This window comes from Pipra filicauda, unplaced genomic scaffold, assembly GCF_003945595.2.
Source record: "Pipra filicauda isolate LSUMZ 115617 unplaced genomic scaffold, ASM394559v2 scaffold58_size5111680_pilon, whole genome shotgun sequence".
In the NCBI taxonomy this organism is placed as follows: domain Eukaryota; kingdom Metazoa; phylum Chordata; class Aves; order Passeriformes; family Pipridae; genus Pipra; species Pipra filicauda.
This window is the reverse complement of record NW_024104742.1, coordinates 994,901-1,019,341: the sequence shown is the minus strand read 5'-3', so window position 1 is coordinate 1,019,341 and position 24,441 is coordinate 994,901. Positions and strand designations below refer to the sequence as shown.

The 24,441-nt window shown below is 37.6% G+C and overlaps 1 protein-coding gene across 7 annotated transcripts in view; it reads left to right on the top strand.

Moving 5' to 3' along the window:
* Nucleotides 1-22,908, top strand: part of KLHL13 (kelch like family member 13) — a 78,639-nt gene extending 55,731 nt beyond the window's left edge. For all 7 annotated transcript variants that reach the window (XM_039387773.1, XM_027746542.2, XM_027746541.2 and 4 more), the window contains 6 exons: nt 2,151-2,292; nt 4,248-4,380; nt 4,622-4,818; nt 10,918-11,713; nt 18,540-18,653; nt 20,668-22,908. In XM_039387773.1, the coding sequence (XP_039243707.1) occupies nt 2,151-2,292; nt 4,248-4,380; nt 4,622-4,818; nt 10,918-11,713; nt 18,540-18,653; nt 20,668-21,155 (1,870 nt within the window). In that variant the 3' untranslated portion in view covers nt 21,156-22,908. The remainder of the gene's footprint in view (nt 1-2,150; nt 2,293-4,247; nt 4,381-4,621; nt 4,819-10,917; nt 11,714-18,539; nt 18,654-20,667) is intronic.
* The last annotated feature ends 1,533 nt before the right edge of the window (nt 22,909-24,441 follow it).

Genomic DNA, 24,441 nt, shown 5'->3' with positions numbered 1-24,441 from the left:
AGGGAACATGATCAAGGTCTTTGCCTCCATTTACAAAACTTATGAATTATGCTGGCTGTCAGGAAATCAAGTAGTGTTGTGGCAAACATGGTAAAAAGCTCACTCCAAAGAGCCAAGAAGGTTGGCTTACTTGTTATTTCTTTTCCTAATGATTTTAACTGATGTGTACATCTTCTATTTTCTTCTGAATTTAGAGAAAGTATTTTAAAAGCTCCTTCATGTAACATCTATCTGATCTGACATTTCGGGAAGCTGCTTCAAGAGCAAATAGTCAGATTCGTGCTACTTGAATCTGTTGTTCCTTCCCACCCACGCTTTCAAGTCTCCCCACATTATTTTGTATTTCTTCTTAGAAAGACGTGTACAAATTTAGAGACTGGGTGTCCTTTGAAATTATGTTAGACTCTTGCCTTGATGTGAATGTATTAAAACTAAAACAAACAAACACCACCAAAGCTAAAACACCCTAGAACAAAGTGAACAAAAATATTTTGGGTCATGAGCTAGAAATTGCTTTGCTGCTGTGTTACATTGTTGTATTTGTTGTATGCCAAAGATAGCTTGGAGAGCACTTTTCTGAAGTACACCCTGTAAACTTTATTTAAATAATTCTGGATTTGTTTTATAAAATAGAGATAATTCTGTTCCAAAATTGCACAAATTTTGCATGCTGCAGTGCATCCACATTTATTGGTTTATTCAGCTGTCTGAATACATTAGAAGTCACAGCTATTTAGATGTACCCTTGTTCCTACAATGTTATGTCTGTGTGCATAAAATCTCACTGTTTCAAACCCATGTACGCTGTTGAATGGTGAATTTGTTCTGAATATGTTTTTGTAGCTGACCTTTTGTACTCATGGGTTTGAACAAGGCACATTGGTGCTATCAGGGTAATGTGTGAGTTTCAGAAACTGCTCTGCATGGGCTTTGTACCCAAAGAAGGTGGGGGAAATATTTTTTTATAGAAGGAAATTATGAAAATTATTTATCTTCCGCAAATTCCAAATCTGCCCTTACATAGTGAACATAATCAAAATTGGGGAAGAGGAGGGGGATTTAAGCACATTCTTGTCACTTGTTTAAAGTAATTTCTGAAACTAGCTTGGAGGTCAGTGTTTCAACCAGCACATTTAAAGTTTGGAAAACTTTTCCTATCTGAGTTTTGCAGCAATTACGTCAATTGGCAATCTTCTGTGCGGCATGGAGTCTTTATTAATAATGAAGATGCCCTCATCTGTAGATTAACAGCTTATGTTTGCTAATTAAAATTGTGTATATATGAGTTATAGTGCCCTGCATGCTCATAGGTGGCACATTAGATCACGGAAATTACAGAAACTAGTTACTGTTAATATTTCTGGAGATGAAATTAATTTACATTGTATAATAATTACAGGTTAGGGTAGTTAGACTCATATGTATATCTCTTTATGTAAACCTAATTTACATCTCAAGATGAAAATAGGAGGCTAATAATAGTGCAGTAATTCTTTAACAATTCTACCTAAAATTAGCTCTTCCTATCTAGATTTGGACAGTAATTGCTGGGAATCAGATCTTAAATTAAAATTGTGAAGTGGTTGCCTGCAAAATACTGGATCATCATGTCCTAATGGAGTTCTAGCCTCTAGTTTCTAAAGGCAGGTTAAAGTTACAGCTTGAAACTCCATGGTCTGTATTTTCTATTATGATGTTCATACATGAGCAAGATAATGCAAGTCATAAGACTGAAAATGCTTACTTAAATATTACTTAAAAAAAAAAGTTTGCCAAGGAAAAGCTAAGATACTTGATTTTGGAAACCAGATAAAACCCCTGCAAGCATCCTACAATATTGAAAGCACATGTAAAAATAACGTAGTGTGTGCTAGTGTCTAAATCAGGGACTTGGGAGTGGAAGGAAAAGGAAAAACTTACTAGCCAAAAATTAGGTTTTTGAAGTTATGTTTTTTTTGACACTTAATGCTTCACTTTCTTAAATTAGCTGAAGGGAACCACTAAGGACTGATTCTGTTGCCTGCAGATTTTTTTTTTCCTATAGCCTCTGAGCTGTTACATTTCATCCCAGAAGACTGTGGTTTAAGAACAAAAGATCACTGAGTGAAAATGAGTTTGGTCTTAAGGTTCCTCTGTTCCGATTTTCTTAGATCTCTGGTGGAAGAGGAGGATCCTCATATGAAAGTATCTCTTGGTAGCAGCGATATGGGCGTCTCTGCCCATCTACAGTCTTCGAAGACAGGAACCACAAGATTTTTCACCAGCAATACTCACAGTTCTGTGGTATTACAGGTAATTAAATATTCTTATGTCTGTATTGATCTGTGCTGAGAATTTTGGCTGCTCTAAACAATGCCTCCTCTCAATAGCCTTTATCAGTATGGTACTTCCTAAAAAGGCCTCAAAAACCCCCATGTTATTGTGCTGTGCTGGCAGTGCCCACAAGCAAGCGTAGCCTGTGGCTTCATTTCCACTGAGTTAAAATTCAGCTTTTAGCAACAGCACGAAAAGAAAAGCCTGGCCTTTTCCTTGAGTCATATCCTTGTCCACTCTCAGTTTCTAAGAGGTTATATAATTTAAATTATGAAGTGACAGCAGTGTCAAAGAAGCTCACTTAAATATAATCATGTAATTATGTTAGGCAAACACTTGTACCATCTCCTGTGTGAAAGCTGCTGTAGGGATGTGACGAGGAGAGCTCTGTGTTCCATCTTTACATCCCTAAGCTGGCAGAACCCTGCCAGGTTTGGTGTAACACCCTGTGCTGGGCCTGACTCTGTGGCACTGCTCTATTCCTCTAACAGATAAAAATGTGATCCTCCCTGAAGCTTTAAGAATTTAAGAGTATAGTCATTTTATCCTCTCGTTTCTGCTGGAGCTTTTACATGCCATAGAGTCAATCCAACAGCTTCATAGCTCTTGCTGCTTTGCAGTGTGGTCTTTCTCAGTAGCGCAGATGACTTTCGTATGGTAATGACTCCTTGGAAAACTGCCACTAACTTTTTTTACTTGCTGCCTAAATAGACTGCCTCAGTTTGGGGAAAAAATTTGATTTTTAGTTCACAGAAGCTAGTGATTTTTTTGATTTAGTTTCTAAGGCTTGCATGGTTGGGCATAGTTCTCCCTTGCTTGAACACTAAGAAGAGAGCTTATTTCCTCCTTATTAATTTCTTTCTTCCAAATTTGAGCAGTTGGTGAACTGGTAGTTTTGTTTGTAGCCTAGTTTGTAGGAACTAGGATATATAAGGCAAGTCATTTGACTGATTGAAATACACTGGGTTTGTATAATCCTGTCTTTGGCTTCCGATACATTGAAGCCAATACTCATTTTTTCATTTGCACTCTGTTCTTTTCCGTGCAACAAATTTGAATGTTCATTTCTACTTACCTTTGCAGTTTTAAAAATACAAACTTGCTTTAAGAGAACTTGAATTTTAAAGCATGCAGGTTGATACCAAGACTTCTTTAAGTGTTAAATCTATAAAGACAATATTTGCATTCTTGCTAGTATTAGAAAAACACCAGGTTGAAGGAAAATATTTTATGTTTCAGCTTATGTTCTGTAGTGATGAAGGAGGAAAGTATTTCACCCATCTTCCAGTATCCTCAACTTTAGAGGAAAATCTTACTCTACATTGCTTTAGCTGACTCTATTGTTTTATTACAGTTAGCCATTATATGTAATTCAGAGAAGATCAGATATATAATGGGAGCTAATTTTGGAATTCTTGCCATGCCATCTTTGGTAACAAATTTGATAATCATGGAACCAGGTGACAGCTTTTCTTTCACGCTGCAGAATTTGGCAACCACTTAGGCTGCAAAGCACTTAAACTAATGTGGAAAAGAATTATATCTAGAATGCATATGTGTCCAGAAAAGGTAGGTCCAAAAAAAAGACATCAATCCCTACCTGAAACAACTGCTATTGTGAACGCTTACAGAAGAAACATCTTCCTGAAAATACCTTAATTATTTGAATAAAGCTACTTTCTAAGGTCCAGTGTACTTTGCATTCTTTGGCCATATCTGGAAAATAATGATTATTCTGCTTGTTCTCAATGAATAGTAATAATAGAATATATTAGAGATAATGGTTTTAAGATGACAAATTATTTCTTTGTCACTTTTTTGGTACTACAGTACATATGTACATAAAAGAAAATAAGTACTTACATAAGGGAAATGAAAGATTCCTGCTGTCCTCCCAAATCAACTGGGTGCTTTGCACTGTGCTTTTCCTGCAGGGTTTTGACCAGCTGCGAGTGGAAGGTTTGCTTTGTGATGTGACGCTTGTTCCTGGAGATGGTGACGAGGTGTTTCCTGTTCACAGAGCAATGATGGCTTCTGCCAGTGATTACTTCAAGGCCATGTTCACAGGTGGGGTTTTTGTTAGAGTTGCTGTCTCCAAACTGCTGTCATTGGGACACTGAGACACAAGTTCAGTGCTGTGTGTGAATCAGGACTGCAAACGATGTTATGGGCTAATTAACTCTCTCTACTCTTCCATATGGGTTTTTCTATTAAAATTTAAAATTATGTTTTAATTTTGTATAAGTTTATGAAATTATTTCAACCCCATCAAAATGATCACGTAAATTTACCTGCGTGTGTTTTTCAGGGGGAATGAAGGAACAAGATTTAATGTGCATTAAGCTTCACGGTGTGAACAAAATAGGCCTAAAGAAGATCATTGATTTCATCTATACTGCAAAACTTTCCCTTAACATGGACAACCTTCAGGACACTCTGGAAGCTGCCAGTTTTTTGCAGATTTTACCTGTTTTGGATTTCTGTAAAGTGTTTCTTATCTCTGGGGTAAGGCTACTTGTTTCCCATTTACAATGATTAATGCCTTGGTATGTGGGGGTTTTTTTTTATAATGACATTGACCATGTAATAGTCTAAAACTTGCCATTATTCATAATTTGGATTCCCAGAGAACAAGTTTGCTGTGTAGTTTTCTTGAAAATCTTTTTTTTTCCTGAGTATTACATACAGTGTCAGTTTGATATAAGTGCAAGAGCTGTGCCGTCAAAGCAGTTCTGCCTGGAGAGACACTTTGGTGTTATTTGTAATGTTTCCTGGAGGTTTTCTAATGTTAATGTTAGTTGATTATATACCTTACTAGAAATTTCATTTTACCTGTAACAGGGAAACTGTTGTGTTCCACATGAACTCATATGGAATTCAGCCTTCTGATAGCCTGTAATGAGAAATAAAGAACCAGGTATTCCCATTGCTCTGCAGAGTACAGGCTTAGAAATGTGACCTCCCTAGTTGACATATACCAGGATTTATGCAAAGAAGAGGACTCCAAGCTGGTAATAACAGCAATTTGTTTCATAAGGGAAGTGTTAGAGACATCTAGGGTCTATAATGCGCTGTTTTGCTTTTAATTTGGGAATATTTTCTAACTGGCTGATTCTCTGAGATTATTGCAATAATGTTTCATTAATCTTAATACTCTTCAATCCTACATCACCTGTTTTATGTTGCCCAGTGGTTTTTTACCTTCCAAAATGAACACAGTGTGCCTTTCCAAGGTTGACATTATTATAAATACCAACTTGGGAAAAGGTCTTAGTGGTGTTCTAAATCAGGGATTTGGAGCGGCCTCCCATTGATGGGAGGTGAGCCCCAGGGACATCATGTTGCCCTTTCCCCTTTCTGCATAGGGCAGCTGCTTGTTTATTTTCCTTTCTGAGGGAAAGGGTTTTTTCATATTAAATAGTGTTATTTGGAATAATTTTTTTCATTGTTTAAAATGCTTGTTCTCTGAAGGTGCTTTCACTTATGATATTGACTCAGTCACTGTTCTTGTTCAAGTAAAAAATGTTTTGTTTGATACTACATTTTCAAAGAATCAGGAAGACTTTATTAATTCCCTTCATTTTATTGATTCTTTTTTTCTGGAAGGCTTTCATTTACACCAATGTCTAAGGAGACATAATTTCATTCATGGTGTAGCTCTAGAGGAATTACAAAATTGAGGTTGTGCTGTTGGCCTGGTTGTATTCTCAGCATCCTTGTATAAAGAAATTTTGAATGAACTTACTTTTGTTGGAACAAGAGGTGGCTAGGAAATTGGGTTGTGGTTTTTTACTTTTTTAATTATCATATCTTAGCTTTACAAAGACTATTCCCCAGTTTCACTCTATTTTTGAAGGAGCATTTCTGTGATTTAAATGAGTATTCTGAGCAAGTCTTGAGCTGATTTCTACTGAAGATATCTGACTTGAGAGCAGCATCCACGACCTGATGTAAGCATTTCCAGACAAATGCTTATTTGTCTTTGAATTGTCTAGGGAGTCCATTATTAAAGAGATTATAGAAGTCAGTTTATGTAAGGCATAATGTAATTGTGTTAATTCATAAGAGGGTTTTGGAAATATTTAGAAAGAAAAGCAGAAGCTTAAGGTAACAGCTTAATTCATGTGACAAAAATAGTGAGACCTTCAAAGAATTGTATCTGTTGTAGTTGACTTGAAAGTGTTCTTTTATTTGCTCTGCATGTACACCTCTCCTGTCAAGTAGCCCATTGCTGTGATAATCTTTGCTCTGTAGCCAAACAGACTCTGAAAAACACTGGAATACTTCCTAAGATGTTTTCAGTTTTACTTGTACTATTAGTTTTAAATATTTATAGCTGTACAATAGACTAGGACTACTCCTATGTTCACATCTAAATGAGGCATAATGTAATTAAAATTAATAAAAATGCCATGGAACTGTTTTCAGAGTAGTGAGTGCTAGAGAGCACACAGTAGTGATTTTGCAAAAGTAGAAGTAGTGTACAAAATGGAGAAAGATGAGAAACCTGTCCAAGTAAATTACAGCACTCAGGGGAAAATCACAGGGTAATGGGGAAGGGGGTGTTGTACTGTAATTAAAGACAACATTCCAAAACATTGAAAATGAATGTTTTGACTGTACTTGCTTAAGTAAAATTTATTCCTTCCATAATTCTGTGCTTTACGGTTTTGTAACAACTAGCAAATTGTCAAATATTGAGGGCTTAATACTTGGAAGTCCTGTCTTGCCAAAAGAACTTGGTTATCTGAGGATGGAGCAAGATAATCTGTTTTGTGGGAGCGTGGGATTTAATGCTGGGACCAGCTCTGCCAGCCACCAGAAATTTGCCTTTTGTTATGTAGGGGTATGATTGATTCCACTTTCTAAGCTGGTCAAATTTCTTTGCTGTTTTTTCTTGGCTTCTGTATATGGGAGCCCACAGAAAAATTGAGGGTTTCAGGGGTATGTGAGCTCTTCTAAACTTCCACTCTTTGAAACACTGTGTTAAGTGCTTCAATGTCTAACAGTCATTGAAACAAAACAAAGTTCGGCACCCAAATGTTTTGTGGTACTGGGCTTCAGAGCTTGACTTTCTGTGCATGTTATTTCTGAGTTTCTCTCAGAAATGTGCTTGCAATCGTTTTGCTGTGTCCAGTTTTGTAGTATTTTATAGTCCATTAAGTTTTTATGACAGCTTGGGTAGTGATTGCTTCAAAATTTCAAAGAATTAAGTGAACCACATTCTCAAGAAAGTACTTTGGCTTTTGCATTGGGATTTTCAGGCTGTAATAATACAGTGCTGTGCTTGACCTTTCTTTTTTGAAAAGCTTTTTAGTATTTTGTGCAACTTCTGCTTTGTAATAACAATTGCAATGAGTAATATGAATGAGTGTCTCTGCTCAGGAGTCAAAGACCACATAAAATAGAATTTATTTAAATAAAATTTTCAACTCCTTATGGAGCTGCTTAGCTGTTTATGGCTTTTTAGGTCTTTCTGTGTGAGTATTTTTACTAGTTACTGGATACACTGTACAACTAGTCTTATATTTTCATCTGATATTTCCATTCCTCCTGTTCACTTTGGTGGGATTTCCAGAAGTTACAGTTGATGAGCTCCAGATTGATGGACTTCCATACAGAACCATTTCCATGCCTCTCTTAAGTAGCATAGCATGTCAGACCTTTTTTTCCCCAACACTTGACTAACTGAAGTACTTAAGTGTTTAAGTAGCATTATTGTACTTACTCTCTGTCCAATTTGAAATATTTAAGTAAAAGTAGCTATTGCATTACATTCTATTGAAGGATTTTTTTTTTTTTTGGCTCAGGATATAAGAATGTATAGAATATATATATTTTATGACTGTTAAATCTTTGCAATATAATTTAGCCTGGTACATTGATTATTATCTTAGAACATGGTAAAGAGGGTAATAGTAATTTTGCCAGGGAAAGTAACTTTTAAGAAAATATTTGTTTTGGCACCCTAATCTGAGGTGAGTGGTGGAATTTGTTAGTGAACCAAATGTAGTGCACAATTTCATAAGCATAACAGGAAGTTCTTGCAATCATATATGAAAAATCCCAAACCTGGGTGCAGTACAGTTCCAGTGGATTAATAAAGGCAGTGTAAGGTAAATTTTCCGAGAACTTTGGGGTGAGTGGAAACTGCTCATGTCATGTTCATCAGTCATTAACAGTGTGTAATTTGTCAATAAATTTCTCAAATGTAAGAATTCAAGGAATATATTAAATTGCATAGATTTACAGTGCAACATAACTCTGCTAATACATAACTTGATGCATGCTGGGCACTTGGTAAGTGTCAGAGTGTCTGCAATGACTCCAAATACTTCACTGCAACCTGAACACCATGTACCAATGGTACAGAACCTGTATGGGTTTTGCTTTGATCTTTTAACTTCAAGCATGCCTTTTCAGTGGGCAATATCTTACCTTCACATGGAGGAAGTGCTGCATCTCTGTATTTTGATGCCAGTAAATGTATTCCAAAGGGATTTTTAAATACAATAACTGTATACCAAGAGTTAAGATTTGTGCTATGCTGCAAGTAAGCTGTTTGTGATTTTTCCATTGCTTAATATTTTTTTATTATACAACTGGAAAGAAATTTTAGAAGTAAGAATGTCCTGTTTCATTTACTTAATTTATGGCGTGGTATTACTTCCATTATGCAATTAATTTATGTAAATTAAAAATTTAGGATTCATCCCTAGGAAATGTACAGAAATTAGAATCATAGAATGGCTTGGGTTGGAAGGGACCTTAAAGATGATCTAGTTCCAACCCGCCTGCCATAGGCAGGGACACCTTTTACTAGACCAGGTTGCTCAGAGCCCCATCCAACCTGGCCTCGAGCACTTCCAGGGATGGAGAATCCACAACTTCTGTGAACAACCTGTTTGGTACTGACTCTAAAAAACAGTCAGAGAATGTTTTATAGGCCACTACTAGTTGGTGTGATTACATTTTTATATAAACAACGTGGTCTGTCTTGTAATAAAAAAATAATTTCCAGGTATCCATTGCACATATAGTTTCATAACAGAACTCCTAAGAGTCCACTGCACCTTCATCTTACAGATAGAATCTGATTACAGGGTTACTGTTCCTGGAGATGAAGAATAAGGTTTGGAACCTTTGAGTGTATGAAGGCATTTCAAAATGTGTGAATGAAGACTTTGGATAACCACAGATCTTAACTCCTGGGCAAGTTAGATCAGTTTCTAGTGAATTAAGATGATCTCCTATTCCTGTACTCATTAGACATTTGAATTGTCTGGTATTAAAGGGCAATAATCAGATTGAGTTATACAGCATTAAAATCTTGTAATCTCTGTCATGACTAGAAGGTCATTTGAACGTTTTTGAAATCTTAGATTGCAGTCAGGTCATAGTCCTCAATCTTTATAATCTTTTTAAAAATAACCATGAGATTCGGAAGCTTAAATTCTTTTGGCATTACAAGTATAATGAGAATCACAAAGTCGTGGAAATGGTTGACATGGACTGACATGCACAGAGACTAGAAAGCATGTGTAAATGAAGCTTGAATTGCAATAAGGTTTGAATGCAAAAAAAGCTGCAATTCTCAGCAAGAAGCATTTGATTGACTTGCTTTGCACATGTAGCACGGAGCTTGATGAAATTCATTGACTGGGTTCTCTGGAAACCCACTTTAAGTTACGCCCCATGCCTGACACATTTCTTCCTCCCTCTGCCTTGGATCCCAAGTGACCTCAGAAATTTAGGAGCCAAAGACATAAGAAACGTAGATGCAGGAACAGTGTAAAATAGATGTTTATCAAGATATGGTCACTCAAGTATTGAATTAAAGTAGGGTGTGATCCATACTGCTATAGCATTTAATGCGGTGGGTAATCTTAGGGGAAATCCTACTAGGTTCATTCTTAAAAAAATTTTTGTATATATATATATGAAATAAAGTCACTACCTTTGTCTTATTTTTGATATGTATTTAATTTTGAACATAGTTTGTACAAGGACAGCCTTGATTTATTAAGGATCCATTTTTGTTTGTTTTGAAGGAATGTATTCATAGGATTGAGCACTGTAAATAAAGTGTCCAAAATATGTGGCATAGGAGGGGTAGCTGTGCCATTCTCTTTGGTTTCATTATGCCAATACAATTTTAATAATGTTTAAAAGTCTAAATGTTAAAAGTTTAAATGTCTAATGGTAAGATTTCTGCATTGCTCTCTGTAACCTTGGGCTGATCACCTCTCCCTTAACTGTATTTTCCACGTGTCTTTCTTACAAAGATGCTTTCAGAGTTTTTCAAAGACGAAGTGCTGTATGATTGCTATGCATAGTCATTGTATAATTTATTTGGCACAATATATGCCATCTGCTTGTTACTTTTCTCATTTCTTTCTTCAAAATAAGAAATAAATTGGGTCTCCCCTTGCAGTCATGAATATATACATCACAATGAATATTTATATGCTCATGTGTAAATCACCCTGAGCATTGTGGAATGATGAAATATTGCTGATTCTACAGTATTCATTAAATTTTACATTACCATTTAAACATCAAATTAAGAAAGTGTTTTGATTCCTTCTTCTGTTTACTTAATAGGTTTCGTTGGAAAACTGTGTTGAGGTTGGGCGAATTGCCAACACATACAATCTCACAGAAGTGGATAAATATGTTAATAACTTCATCCTGAAGAACTTCCCCGCATTATTAAGTACTGGTGAATTTGTGAAACTCCCCTTTGAACGTCTTGCCTTTGTGCTTTCAAGTAATAGCCTTAAGCACTGCACTGAACTTGAACTCTTCAAGGCGGCTTGTCGCTGGCTGCGCTACGAGGAGCCTCGGATGGAGTACGCTGCGAAGCTAATGAAGAACATCAGGTTTCCTCTGATGACACCCAATGATCTTATTAACTATGTTCAAACAGTGGACTTCATGAGAACTGACAACACCTGCGTCAACTTGCTTTTGGAAGCCAGCAACTACCAAATGATGCCATACATGCAGCCGGTGATGCAGTCGGAGAGAACGGCCATTCGGTCGGACAGCACGCACTTGGTGACGTTGGGGGGAGTGCTGAGGCAGCAGCTGGTTGTCAGCAAGGAGTTACGGATGTACGACGAGAAGGCCCACGAATGGAAATCCTTGGCTCCCATGGATGCACCAAGGTACCAGCACGGCATCGCCGTGATCGGAAACTTTCTTTACGTGGTCGGGGGCCAGAGCAATTACGACACGAAAGGAAAGACGGCGGTTGACACGGTCTTCAGGTTTGACCCTCGCTACAACAAGTGGATGCAAGTCGCGTCTTTAAATGAGAAGCGGACCTTCTTCCACCTAAGTGCCCTCAAAGGACATTTGTATGCAGTTGGTGGCCGAAATGCAGCGGGTGAACTAGGTGAGTTCTCTTGGAGCCGGCCTCTTGCCCCTGTCTTGGGCCTTGAAGGGTGGAGAGGAAACAAGTTGAAGTCATTGGTGTGCAGCTTCTTTCTGGAAATACTGCAAATGCAGAGGGAAATTTGTCTGGATAGCATTAGAAGTTAATTTTAGAAGGGATTCTACAAAAAAAAAAAAAAAGTCCAAATGCGCTTATCTTGTGTAGTGATGCATGACATCCAATGTCTTTGCCCTTATCATCAAACATGAAATAAGCATGTATGTGTGCAAGTGTGGTGGTATATAAAAGCAATTATAAAAAAAAAAACAAAACCCACTCTTAAGGGATACATGACTAACTGAAACTCGCTGTTCAATGAAGGTTACATTTTAAAAGACACAAATTTTCTGGATTAGTAATTTGAAATACTAAGGGTTTTTTGCTGCTGCTTTTTTCTTTTTTAAGTGAAGTAATGACAGTGATTTCTTTCACTCAGAGATCAGTGAGATTCATTTATTCTGACATTCTGGGCTTTTTAATTATTTAATTTGTTATATTTTGTGAGTACATAGTTAACTTACTTGTATGTATGACTCTCCTGCTGCCTCCTGTTTTTCTTCCCCCTTGCAAATGATAATTCATTTCACTTGATATATAAAAAAAGAAAAAAAATCAATTTATGGGAAATAAGATGGTTGGAAACAAAGAACAAATACATGGTAACTTTTAATTTAGCAAAAGTCTGCAGAGGATGACCTGTATTAATCCACTGCTTTGTGCAAAACCACAGTGGTTAGCATTTAGTCAAGTCTGGGGGAGTGCACTCAATTGTACATTTGTCTGTGCTTTAAAATTGAAATATTACAGTGATTATGCTTGGAATAATTTAGCATAATATTGCATCTAAACCAGATGTAACATTTCATTATTTTGTTTGCTGCTTTCAGTCCAGTACTCAACTGTGTCTTGTCAAGTCTTTCTGGCAGTATCTCTTGCTGCTAGGATTTGCTTTTTGGACATGCACAGATATCTTTAAGTTCAATGAGAAACATTTTTAATTGAAACAATGCTAAATGTAATTTCTACTGCAGTATCTGTGATTTTTTTTAATTAATGCATCTTGGTTATTTACATACACACTTGTTTTCATGATCATGTTGCAAACTTTCTTAGGAAACATATAGTACATTGCTTCCACCACACAAAACTGGGCTGGGTTTGCTAGAAGCTTAAAATCCGTTCTAATCTTTGATAAAATGGGACATTTAAAAATGCCTCCTGTTTCCAATAAAGATGGGAAACTGTTTTGTAATAATTTGTTTTCCCTAGACAGCCATTTTCTGCTGCAGATCATGAGGTTTTCAGAGTTTTTCCTACATGTCACTTTATTTACCTGAAAATACATTCTAAACAAGTTTAATAGCCTGTAAAAGGCCAAATTTACAAACTAACATGTATTGACATTTTTCTTGAGTATCAGAAAACCTGAAAAATAGCTTCAGTGAGCTATTTTCTGATGGTGTGAATTAATAGTGTATAATCAGATTGCTGACCTTGTGCACTGTACCATCTCCGCACAGTAGGGTTATAATAATGTCAGTGAAAAAGTTGCAAGTCTAACCAAATCAATGTGAAATAATACCATCACTAAACCAGTGCAAACTGTGTGTGCAGCAGGCTTTAAGTGCAGTGTTCCCTTAAATTAGATCAAGCAGTATCGTTCTGCTGACCTCAACTCTTCTGCAGCTTTAATTAAAATACAAAATTTATCACCTATATAAAATCTTCTGTAAAGATATCATTAAAATGCTGCAGCGATTTCCACACAGACCTGAAAAATGTCACTGGATCATTCTGTGGGAAGAGCACTCTAAATGCTAAATATTGTAGCTGTCTGATGCTTTGATTTGGGCTTCAGTTTCTTTTCTTGTTAATTGTGAGGCAAGTCACTTTTCATTTTCATGTTTCTTTCATAAACCTTGACAGCTAAAAGATGAAATCCAGCTTAAACTTCCCATTCTCTTCAGATGAGAAAAACTCTCAGGCATTTCATAGAAGAGAAGGTCAAACGTGTGTTGGACAGGTATTAAAGAAGTTGCCCTTGGGTTCAAACTAATTTCAATCTGTTGTTAGAGAGGAAAAATTCCCCAAACCAGAATTCAGCTTTCTGGAAGATCAGCTCTTATGGAAAAGGGCCAAAAGATTAAAGTTACTAAAATGAATTTTTTTTTTTTCTCCTGACATTCACTGGAATAGAAAGTATACTTTTTTGAAGCTTTCTATCGGGCCTTATCAAAACAGTTTTCAGATGTTTCATCTTCTGAGAACTTTGTAAATGCCACTTTCCACCTCAGCAGTATGTGCCTTAGTGTAATAACCAGCTGCTGTTTTATCAGTGCATGCCACTGAGAAAAGTTTGGTTCATTAGTGAGGACAAGTGAATTTCCAGGTGTGTGGTTACATGCATTGCAATGTGGTAAATATATACTTGAAATGTCCTGAATTACAATTCAGATTTTTCAGCTGTGTAACAACTTAGGGCTGTGCAGAAACATGCACTGCTCCTGGAAGGGTTGTATGTAATTCTGGTTGGTTCTCTTAGAGTGGCAAAGCTGGCACCTGCTAAAGGTATTCCCAGAACAGAAGACAGGGAGAACAGCACTTTGGCACAAGGAGGAGCCCAACCTGGAGAAGGCAGGTGTGCAAAAGACAAGACTTCTTGGAAAAGGAGGCAAAGGGAAAACCAGGTGTGACTCACTGAGATACTCATGAACCAGAGCACACTGGTAATTTCCAGCTGTGCTGTTGTGCAGAGTATTGGAGACTGTTTCCTCTTCTCAGACAAGCAGATTTTTGTAACTCATTTCAAGAGTTCAGTTGTGATGCTTGATGGCAGAAGCTGTGCCTGTAAGTACTAGAAAACCTGTGCATTTAGGTATTTTGGAATATTTCAGGCTCTGCTGTTGATGGTCTTGAGTGGAGTTTGAGATTTTTATATATGGGCTTTTCCTAAGCACCTTAGGGGATGTTGAGTTGTGACTCAACCACAGATTCATTGGTACTTTGATCACCACGCTGCAATGAAGATGGAAAGACTTGTAGTCCAGGCAGGACTTGTTCTTCTGACCCTGTGCCCGTCAGGTTGGAAGGCATTTATTTTCCAGGTGCCCTCTATGATGCTGAACCCTCCTTGTTTATGTAAAAACTTCTCCTGTGAGTCTATATTTTAATTATAAAAACTATGTACTAAAAAAATATATTTTAAATGTTTTTGATTAAGGATATATGTTTCATTACCCATTTGGGCTGTTTACTGTGAGTAGTAATGTGAATATCAAATTAAATGTGAACTGGAGGACCTCTTGCATAGGGGCTTATTTTGAAGTGGCTCCTTTCTATTCTAGGACAAAATTAGTCAGGAACTCTTTAACCAAGTCATCTTTGAGTTGTATGGAAACCAGCTGTATTATAGAAATTATATAACAAAATTAAGAATCTGGGTTTTAGAATGTCACACAGTTGCTAAGTGCTGCTGTAATAAACCTCAGGACACAGTAGATGCTACTGACAGAGAAGTGCTAAATATCTGTATACTCCTCAAATGGCATCACAGATGGCACCGTAAAATGAGTGCGAGCTGAGCATCCCTTGGGACTGCCAAAGCTTTGTGTCTTTTTGAGATTGCTTAATTCTATTAAAACAAGGCTTGTCTTGCCTGGATTATGGTAATGAACACATCAGAAATTCTACTGTTAAACATAAATAAAGTCTGGTTTTGAATCATTCATGCTGTTGAAAGAATAAATCCATCAGTCTCATGCTTTATAGGATATATACTTAGGTTCAGTAAAGTAGCAGGTTTTGAGTGTTTTGTGAACTGTGCACTGCCTGGAGACTTTGTAGAGAACATCCTGATGCCTCCCTTAAATTGATGGGCACTTTTAATAACTGGAATTTTGAATATTTTTTTCTTTTCGGTGCAGAGGGATATCTTTTCAGTGCAGAGAAATTGAATGACCTTGCAAGGTAACAGGGAAACAACTACACCAATCAATCAAACAAGAGTAGGGCTTTTCAGCTGGAAAGTGATTAGCTTTGTTCTAGAGCACAGTAAATGTGAGATTTGAGTTGGAATAGTTTGCCTGAAATACCATCAAACAGTACTTTAGCCCTACTGGGAATGTTCGAGAGAATTTTAAAGACACATCAGGATGTGAGGGATCTTGGACTGAACATCATCCCTTCTCAGATAACTAATATCTTTACAACTTTGTGATAGTGATGGCAGTAATGTGTACCAATTTCTGCATGTTCTGTTTTCTCTTGCTGAAGTGATTTTTTGGCTACGACTTCTCTCTTAAATGCAGTCCATAGTGCAGAGCGAGATAAAACCGTCCAGTGTTGAATGTCACGTTCATCTGGGTGCTGCTGGCTTTGTGATTGCTTTGCACATACTCTACTCTTCCTGTCCCAGTGTGTTAGAAATACAAGTTCCTCACCTCAGCGCAGAGTGGAAGCACCGTGGGAAAGAGGATACCTTTGTTTTTGTGAAAGCAAGTAGAATGATGAGCAGCGGGTCGGAAGGGTCTACTGTCAGGGTGGAAATGGGACAGCTATAATTACCCATCAAATCTTTTTTTTTCTGGTTTTGAAATTTCCGCACATCTTTGCTTCTGATTGCTAAATGGAGCAGAGTAGAAAGGAGCTTTCCTTTTTAGAAAAGAATATTGGAATGGATGGATTCATTTTTACCCGAGCGAGCATGGGTTTATTTGGAGATTGGGCAAATACTGCATGTGGTGTGAAGTTGCAGTACAGAGAAATACAACTCATAGATTTATATATATTTAATAGTATAACTTCTGATGTGTTTATTAGCATAATCTAGGCAAAGGATATTTTTAGGACACCTTGGAGTTAGGTTGAGTTGCCTTTTAATCACTGTATAAGTGCTCCTGTTTGGTGTTCTTTACTGGCCTGGCCAGTACTGCTAATTCTGCAGACTTAGACTAACACTAACTACATTCTGTCTTTAAAATGGCAAGTTTCTCAGGTTCTGGGGGTTTTTTGTTGTTGTTTTTGTTTCTTTCAGTAGATGCATAATCCTGTTAAGTTACCATCACTGATTCCATAGAGCTGACTCAGATTTTCTACCCTTGATTCCATAAAAAACATTTTCTAGAGCATGTAAAATGCCACTTCTGAAGACAGATTCATTTTTTGTGTGAATCGTTCATAAACATCTCTCTTCAGAGATTAAGCATTGTATAACAGGCATTAGAATCTCATTCTCAATTTTAATTATTTTAAATGAGGTTTAATTTGTCTTTAAGATAACTTAATTATTCAGAATTGCTCTGTGCATCATAAGGTCAGTATATTAGAGGATTTTGGAGGATCTCCTGCCCCTCCGATCACATTGTACTATTCAAGCTGCCAATCCCTACAGCCTGCACATAACCATTATTGAATCTGTTTTCTGTTTGTATTCTCTGTATTTATTGCATAACCCTTTCCCTGCAGCCTGCATCTCTCCCATCTTACTTGGAAGAGAGGATTCCTTCTCAGCAATGCATTCTGCAAGGACTCCTGGGTGCTGGGTTTCTTTTTAACTTAGTACTATCCTCTGTGATTTCTGATCTGATAAATCCTTTGATCATTTTAACATTTCAGTTCACAAAGAAAACTGCACAAATGGAGCTGTGTATTGACACAGGCACTCCTCTCCTTTCCAGATTCAGGGATGTTTCATCTTGTATTTTATTAAAGCCTGGCTTTTGTAAACTGTTTGGTTTAGTGACTTCCATATGCTGTACTGTATGTTGCTGTGCAAGTACTTAATAAAACACTAGACAATAGAAAATTAGTCAACAAGGGACAGAGTGTACTCTCAGCAGGTTTACTGAGAACTGGAACACTTAAAGGATTGCTGACATTCAGCAAGACCAGGACACGCTGTAGAGGAGCCTAATGACGTTCAGCGCAGGCACCAGCACAGGCTGGGGGCTGACCTGCTGGGAAACAGGTCTGTGGAGAAGGACCTGAGAGTCCTGGTAGACAAAAAGCTGTCCATGAGCCAGCAGTGTGCCCTGGGGGACAAGAATGCAAGGGTATCCTGGGGTACAATAGGAAGAGCATGAGTTTGCATCAGGTTGAGGGAGGTGATTCTGCTCCTCTGCTCAACCCTGGTGAGGCCACATCTGGACTGCTGTGTCCAATTATGGGCTCTCCAGTACAAAGAAGACAAGGAACTACTGGAGAGGGTCCAGTGGAGGGCTAGGAAGATGAGTGGACTGGAGCATCTGCCTTATGAGGAAACGTGAGGGAGCTGGGTTCAGCCCAGAGAAAAGAGGATTGAGAGGGGATTTTATCAATGCACACAAATATCTGAAGGACAGATCTCAAGAGGATGGGAGCAGACTCTTCAGTGGTGCCCAGTGACATGACAAGGGGCAAGGGGCACAAATTTATATTTGGAAAGTTCCATCTGAATAGGATGAGAAAATTCTTTACTGTGAGGGTGACAGAGCACTGGAACAGGCTGCCCAGGGAGGTTGTGGAGTCTCCTTCCCTGGGAATATTCAAAACCCAGCTGAGCACAATCTTGTGCAACCTGCTCTGGGTGGCCCTGCTTTAACAGGGGGGTTGGACTAGATGTTCTCCAGAGGACCCTTCCAACCCCAACCATTCTGTGATAAAGCTCAATAATTCCCTTGAGACTTTCTCAGCTGAATGGTGTTTCTTGTGGGTAATTCCTCTGTTTATGAGTTTCTGCCACTGCACTGTACTCAACACCAAAATGCCACAATGGCTTCAACACTTTTATGTTGTCATTTGTTTCCAACAGCTACTGTGGAATGTTACAATCCCAGAATGAATGAATGGAGCTACGTGGCAAAAATGAATGAACCCCACTATGGTCACGCTGGAACCGTGTATGGGGGATTAATGTATATTTCAGGTAAATAATTCCTATGACATTATCTCTTTGAAACAATTACTTATCTAACCTTTTCTATTTCAGTGGGAGACAATAAAAATTTATCTGTGGTTGCAGTAGGTTTGCTGTAGTATAAGTACTGATGCAATTTCACATGAAGGCAGTCAAATAACATATATACTGCAGGCTCTGACAAAATTATTTTAGATAATATTATGCATTTTCATAGTAATTGACCGTTCTGAATTCCAAAGCAGTTATTCACTTTATCAGAATACAATTTTTGTAGCAATGGCAGATACACATTTATATAGCAATATAATTAAATATAATATTATATATATTTTATATAATAAAATTATTACTATAGCAGTATAATTGAACACATCCTCTTTGGAAAGCATTGAAAATTTTATTACTCTAAAGAAGAGCATTTGCCTTCATTGAGCTAATGGAAAATAAGTTTTCATGGTAATCACAGTATGTGAATGATGTCTGTACTTTCACTGGTCTTTCTTTTGGAATATGCTCAGTCCTGTATGTCACCAAGGTTATAGTTTCATTCCATTTTTTTCCAAAGTAGGGCAATAGGTTGTCTGATATTATGGTACCTTGTCAATTTTTAAAGAAGATTCAATCTGTCTGTCAGCGATCACTACAGAGATCATAGACTTATGTATATTCTACTACTGAAATTTTAAGGGACGTCCTCTTAAGAACTAAGATGAAATTCAGGGCAAGAGGTGGGACAAGGTTGCTTAGCTGACAAGAACTGGTGGGGAAATGTGCTGGAGCAGCTTGATCCTTGGGGTATCTTGAATTAGGGGACCTTGTGCCAGTAAACTAGGAGGGATTTATTTTAAAATTTACTATAAGGTACAGCTGCTTATTTTTCTGTGAGCATGTCCATTAAGCTTCTAATTACTGTGCTGTTATCAGTACTTTTTTGCCCATTTTGCATGTTTTACTGCAGGTGGCACGTGTATAGGCTCTCTGCTGTGTTTTTTTTCATGTAAATGCTGTGTATTTCCCCCAGATTTTTCTTTTCCTTTGGTCTGCTTCAAACACTTTTGGGACTGAAAATGTGAAGATTGCTTCCTTTGTCATTAGATGCTTTTCTTTCTGATGAGCTCCCACGTACTACCACTGCTATAGGTGTCATTCAGGGCCAAGGCTGGATAGTCCAATTTTTTTCTGTATTTAGTTCTTATTGTCCAGCTGAAGAATTAAGTATTGTAGACAGCATGCCATCTCTGTCTGGTGATAATTCCATGTGGAATGGTTAGCCCAGAAAGAGATTGTTCAGTAGCAGTGTGTTCTCTGCATACTTTTTGGACATCAAATATAGTAGCATTGTGGTCTTAAACCATATCTAATACGCCTACAGTGCCTGAAATTGGTGTGACTGCTTTGGGACCTGCCTAGTGACCTTGTGGAAAGGTGGGATGTTTCATCCACTAACAGGAAATCATCCTGTGACTTCCCCTGAAGTTTTTATCCACATGCTTTTGCAGAGAGCTATGGGAATGACAGAAATGTAGAGGGATATATAGACATCTGTTAAGAGAAGAATATTTGAAATATATGTCCACTTTCTATTCACTTGAAGTTGATGGAAAAGGTTTTCTGATAAAATTCTGCTGTGTGATAGGACTGTTTAAAACACAATGGCATAGTACCAAAATTTGAAAGGGAAATGGATTGCTGTTTTCTTGATAGTGAGAAACAAAACTAGCAAACTGAATGATTGTAAGCAAAGGTAATTTTGCCAAACTGAAGTGTGATCATGTGTAATAAACAGTAACGATCATGTGTAATAAAGTGTTGTGTGAGTCATGGCTTCTGCCTGTGTTCATGTTTAAAGGAACAAGTGTCATTTGAAATTGAGTACATCTGTGATAGTAATCTAAGCTAGAGTGAAGAGGTTTTAAGGAAGATGGAATTATTTCACTAAAATGTTTCTTGAGGGGGGGGCTGTTATTTAATGCTTATTATTAGGGTGAGCACTACTCTAACATATGTTTTGTCTCTCCAGGGGGAATTACCCATGATACTTTCCAAAAGGAACTTATGTGTTTTGACCCTGACACAGACAAATGGACTCAGAAAGCTCCGATGACGACAGTCAGAGGTCTGCATTGCATGTGTACTGTAGGAGACAAGCTGTATGTTATTGGTGGAAATCACTTTAGAGGAACCAGTGATTATGATGATGTTCTAAGCTGTGAATATTACTCACCAACTCTAGACCAGTGGACTCCAATTGCTGCCATGTTACGTGGGCAAAGTGATGTTGGGGTTGCTGTCTTTGAAAATAAAATCTATGTTGTTGGAGGATATTCTTGGAATAATCGGTGCATGGTGGAAATAGTTCAGAAATATGATCCAGAAAAAGATGAGTGGCATAAAGTATTTGACCTCCCAGAATCCCTTGGTGGCATTCGAGCCTGCACTCTTACTGTTTTCCCACCGGAGGACAATTCAGGGTCACCGTCTAGAGAATCTCCTCTTTCAGCACCTTAGAACCATCCCTTGACTTATGATGTTGTAGTAACACCTTTGCACTGCATCATGGAGTCTGTTATTTTTCTTCAGTAGTTTCTGTTAGGCTTAGCCTACAGCATTTCGTACAATTACTGGGAAAAAAAAAAAAAAGACTTTGACATTACTTGTGCTGTTTGTTTGGCCTAGAATGTTTGTCAAGTGGTTAACAAAAAAGATGTACTCGCCCGAGCCAAATGTTTAACAAATGAGAGGATATTGTCTATAAAATGTATGAACTAGGTATGTTATTAATGTTGTGTATTGGATGTGAGGTACCTTATAGCTTACATTTGGGAGCCCAATGAGTCAAATTTGAAGATTTTTGTATTGAACACGTTCTTTCACTAAATTTCATAGTTGAAATCCTTTTTCCTTTCATTTTTGACTGCAGATGACAAGGGGAGGTAGACCACAACAATGTGAACTGTCCGAAGGTTGCCAAGGGGCCTGAGCTACCTCCCTCTTTTCACAGAGTATTTTTGACATATCTGTTTACCCACCTGAATTTGTGGGTGCTTTCAGAGCATATGAAGTTTCTTAGGCAGATGGGAGAAATAAAATAATTTTAAAATATTAGCACTGTACAGGAAGCGGACCTTGTAGAGCCGGGAGTTTTTTTATAACATATATCGAGTGTTTTTCCTGAGTCAGTTGAATGATGCTTCAAATAAAACATTTTAAATATCTTTACTTTTTTTTTTTTTTTTCAGGAATTGGCTTCCGCTTGCCTGGGAGCACACACTATTAACAAATGGGAATTCAGTGCAGTTGTATACTCTGTTGTATGCCTGTACTGAATATAGGTAGTTAAGGGCTAGAAACAGTAACTTAAGCCACTGAATTTGACCAAATCGTTCCATCAGATCAAGTTTAATCTACCTTTTCTCCTTTGCTGTTGAGATAACTTGCATAATGTGTCCTCTGTATAGTCTCAGTTAATAAGGTTATTTAGCACAAAATGCAGCTTCTGCGAGAGAGCTGCTTTTGCTCAGTGAACTTGGACTACCACGTTTTACCTTCTTTTGTTCAATAAAACTTTTAACTGCAGTTACCCAGTCTAAGCTACCTCATTAATGTATTTGGTTTTCTTCCTCTGCCTCACTGTCTCCAGGATACACATTACGTATATCTGTGTGGGTAGATGAGTTTGCCAGGAAACCAATGCAGAAGTGATCATGAATGGGTATTTTTGACCTACTTTTAAGAAACTATTTTGGTCTGATGTGTTCATTTTATTGTTAAGGACTGATGAGAACTATTACTTGGAGAACTATTGCTTATGTATGCAGCCTTTTAAATCTACAGAAATCTTTATCTGCTCCTAAATACAGTGCACTGCTGACAAATTGCAGCTCTGATTATACCATCCTGCTTGTTCTGAACTTCCCATCTTATGTTACAAGTGGTTTTGCCAATGAGCACAGTCACAGGGGTATTCTCTGGGGAAAACTGTTTAAATCAGCTTATTTTATTGTGTTACCTATTAACAATAACCAAGTAAAGCTTAATAAACTTTTGTTGGGAGTTTGCTATTTGTATTTCGTCCCTGCTTGATGCATCAAGCAGCAGCATTACTATGGTGTCAGTTTTGGAAGTAGTGATATTTATTCTTTATCCAGTTTACTAGTAATGATCACTGCCAAAATCTACATGTAAACTTTAGGTTTTGTGATTGTTTTGATTAAAATCAAAATTAATTCTTCCTCTTTAAGGTAATAAAATCTTAATTCTACATGGCTGTGCAAGGTTGTTACAGGTGGAATAGTGACACCAGTGGATACTCTTGGAAAGTAGCCAGCGAAGATAAATTGACTCATCACCCTAAGAATACTCTTCTAATGCTGTGCAAAGCACTGGAAAGGAAAATGTTGCTCTGTTGTTTAAGTATGCCATTTTAAGTATGTTTAAGTATGTCAGTCATTTAAGTGTCACATGCAACTAATTGTTTTTCCTATCTCAGAGACCAGATTTTAGACCCTGCTTGAGCTTAAATCCTCTGAAATCCATATTCAGTTTCTCTTTATTAATTAAACTGAAAAGTACTTGAAGGAGTTGCAATTCCTTTTGGATAATGTAAATATATCCTGCTACTTGTATGCTGGGGATGAGGAGACACACTGTTTAAAAGTGGGTATCTTCACTGGCATTCTCTATCTGGAAGAAGGTTAGGGTGGGTTCTAATCATTCTGAGATGGTCTGAAGTCAGGATGTCAGTTTTGTGTCTGAGCCTTGAATAGCCAGGAGCTGGTATATGGCCACAATATAGAGATTTATTTTTTTTTAAAATGACTCATTATCTGTTACATGTAAAGTGGAAGAATTATTTTTGAACGTCATTTTGACATCAGTGTTGGACACAACATAGTGGATTAAATGTAGTGCTTCAATCAAATTAATCCTTGAGGGGTTTTTTTTAATATCTCCCTCTGGATTACAGTGTTTATAATGACATTAGTTAACATTTACTCACCAGGATTGAAAAGCAAACATCAAAGATTTGCCAAAAACTGCAAACTGTTTTTTTGCTGTAATGTAGTGTAAAATGACTTAATATTTATTACATCTTTCTTAACCGTAGCATAAGAAACCCTTTCCATCTCTGAATCCACAGCTGTAGGTGTACATATGGATACAGCAAATATTCCATCTCCGTTATCAGTAAGGCTGCCTGTATGAAGAGTGAGCTTATCTTGGTAACTAGAGCCAGCAGTGTCCACATGGTGACCAGCTGCCTCTTCTTTTCATAAATCTCAAAGTCTTTCATTTTGCAGTTGTAGTACCTAAATAAGAAAAGCATCTGGATAAAAAGCAATTAGTAGATATTTGACGTGAATGAAATTAAGACTACATGGTGTGCCAGCTGGGAGAGCCACGGGAGCTGTCTGCCCTCTCCCGATGATGGCAGACCCACGCTGTGATCACAAAATTCAGTCAGACTTTGCTTTTTTGGTGCCCAATTAGCAGCAAATGCCAAAAGTGCTTACTTCCATATACAACTCACCAAAAAGCCCTGCTGTAAAACACATCACTCTAACTTGAGACATCTGAGGTGACATTTCCTTTGTGCTGTGTTTTGAGATAGGACAGGAGCAATGGGGAAGAAGACCTGGGAAAACCCAGGTTATGTGAAGTTTCTTTGCCCTGTCACATCAAAGAGTTGAGCATCTGCAGATATCCAGTTTTCAGGGGTTCCCTTTCCCTTAGAAAGTTGTGAAGTCCAAGAGCCTGGCCCAGGGAAAGCAATTCATGGCAGGACCCAGCCTAT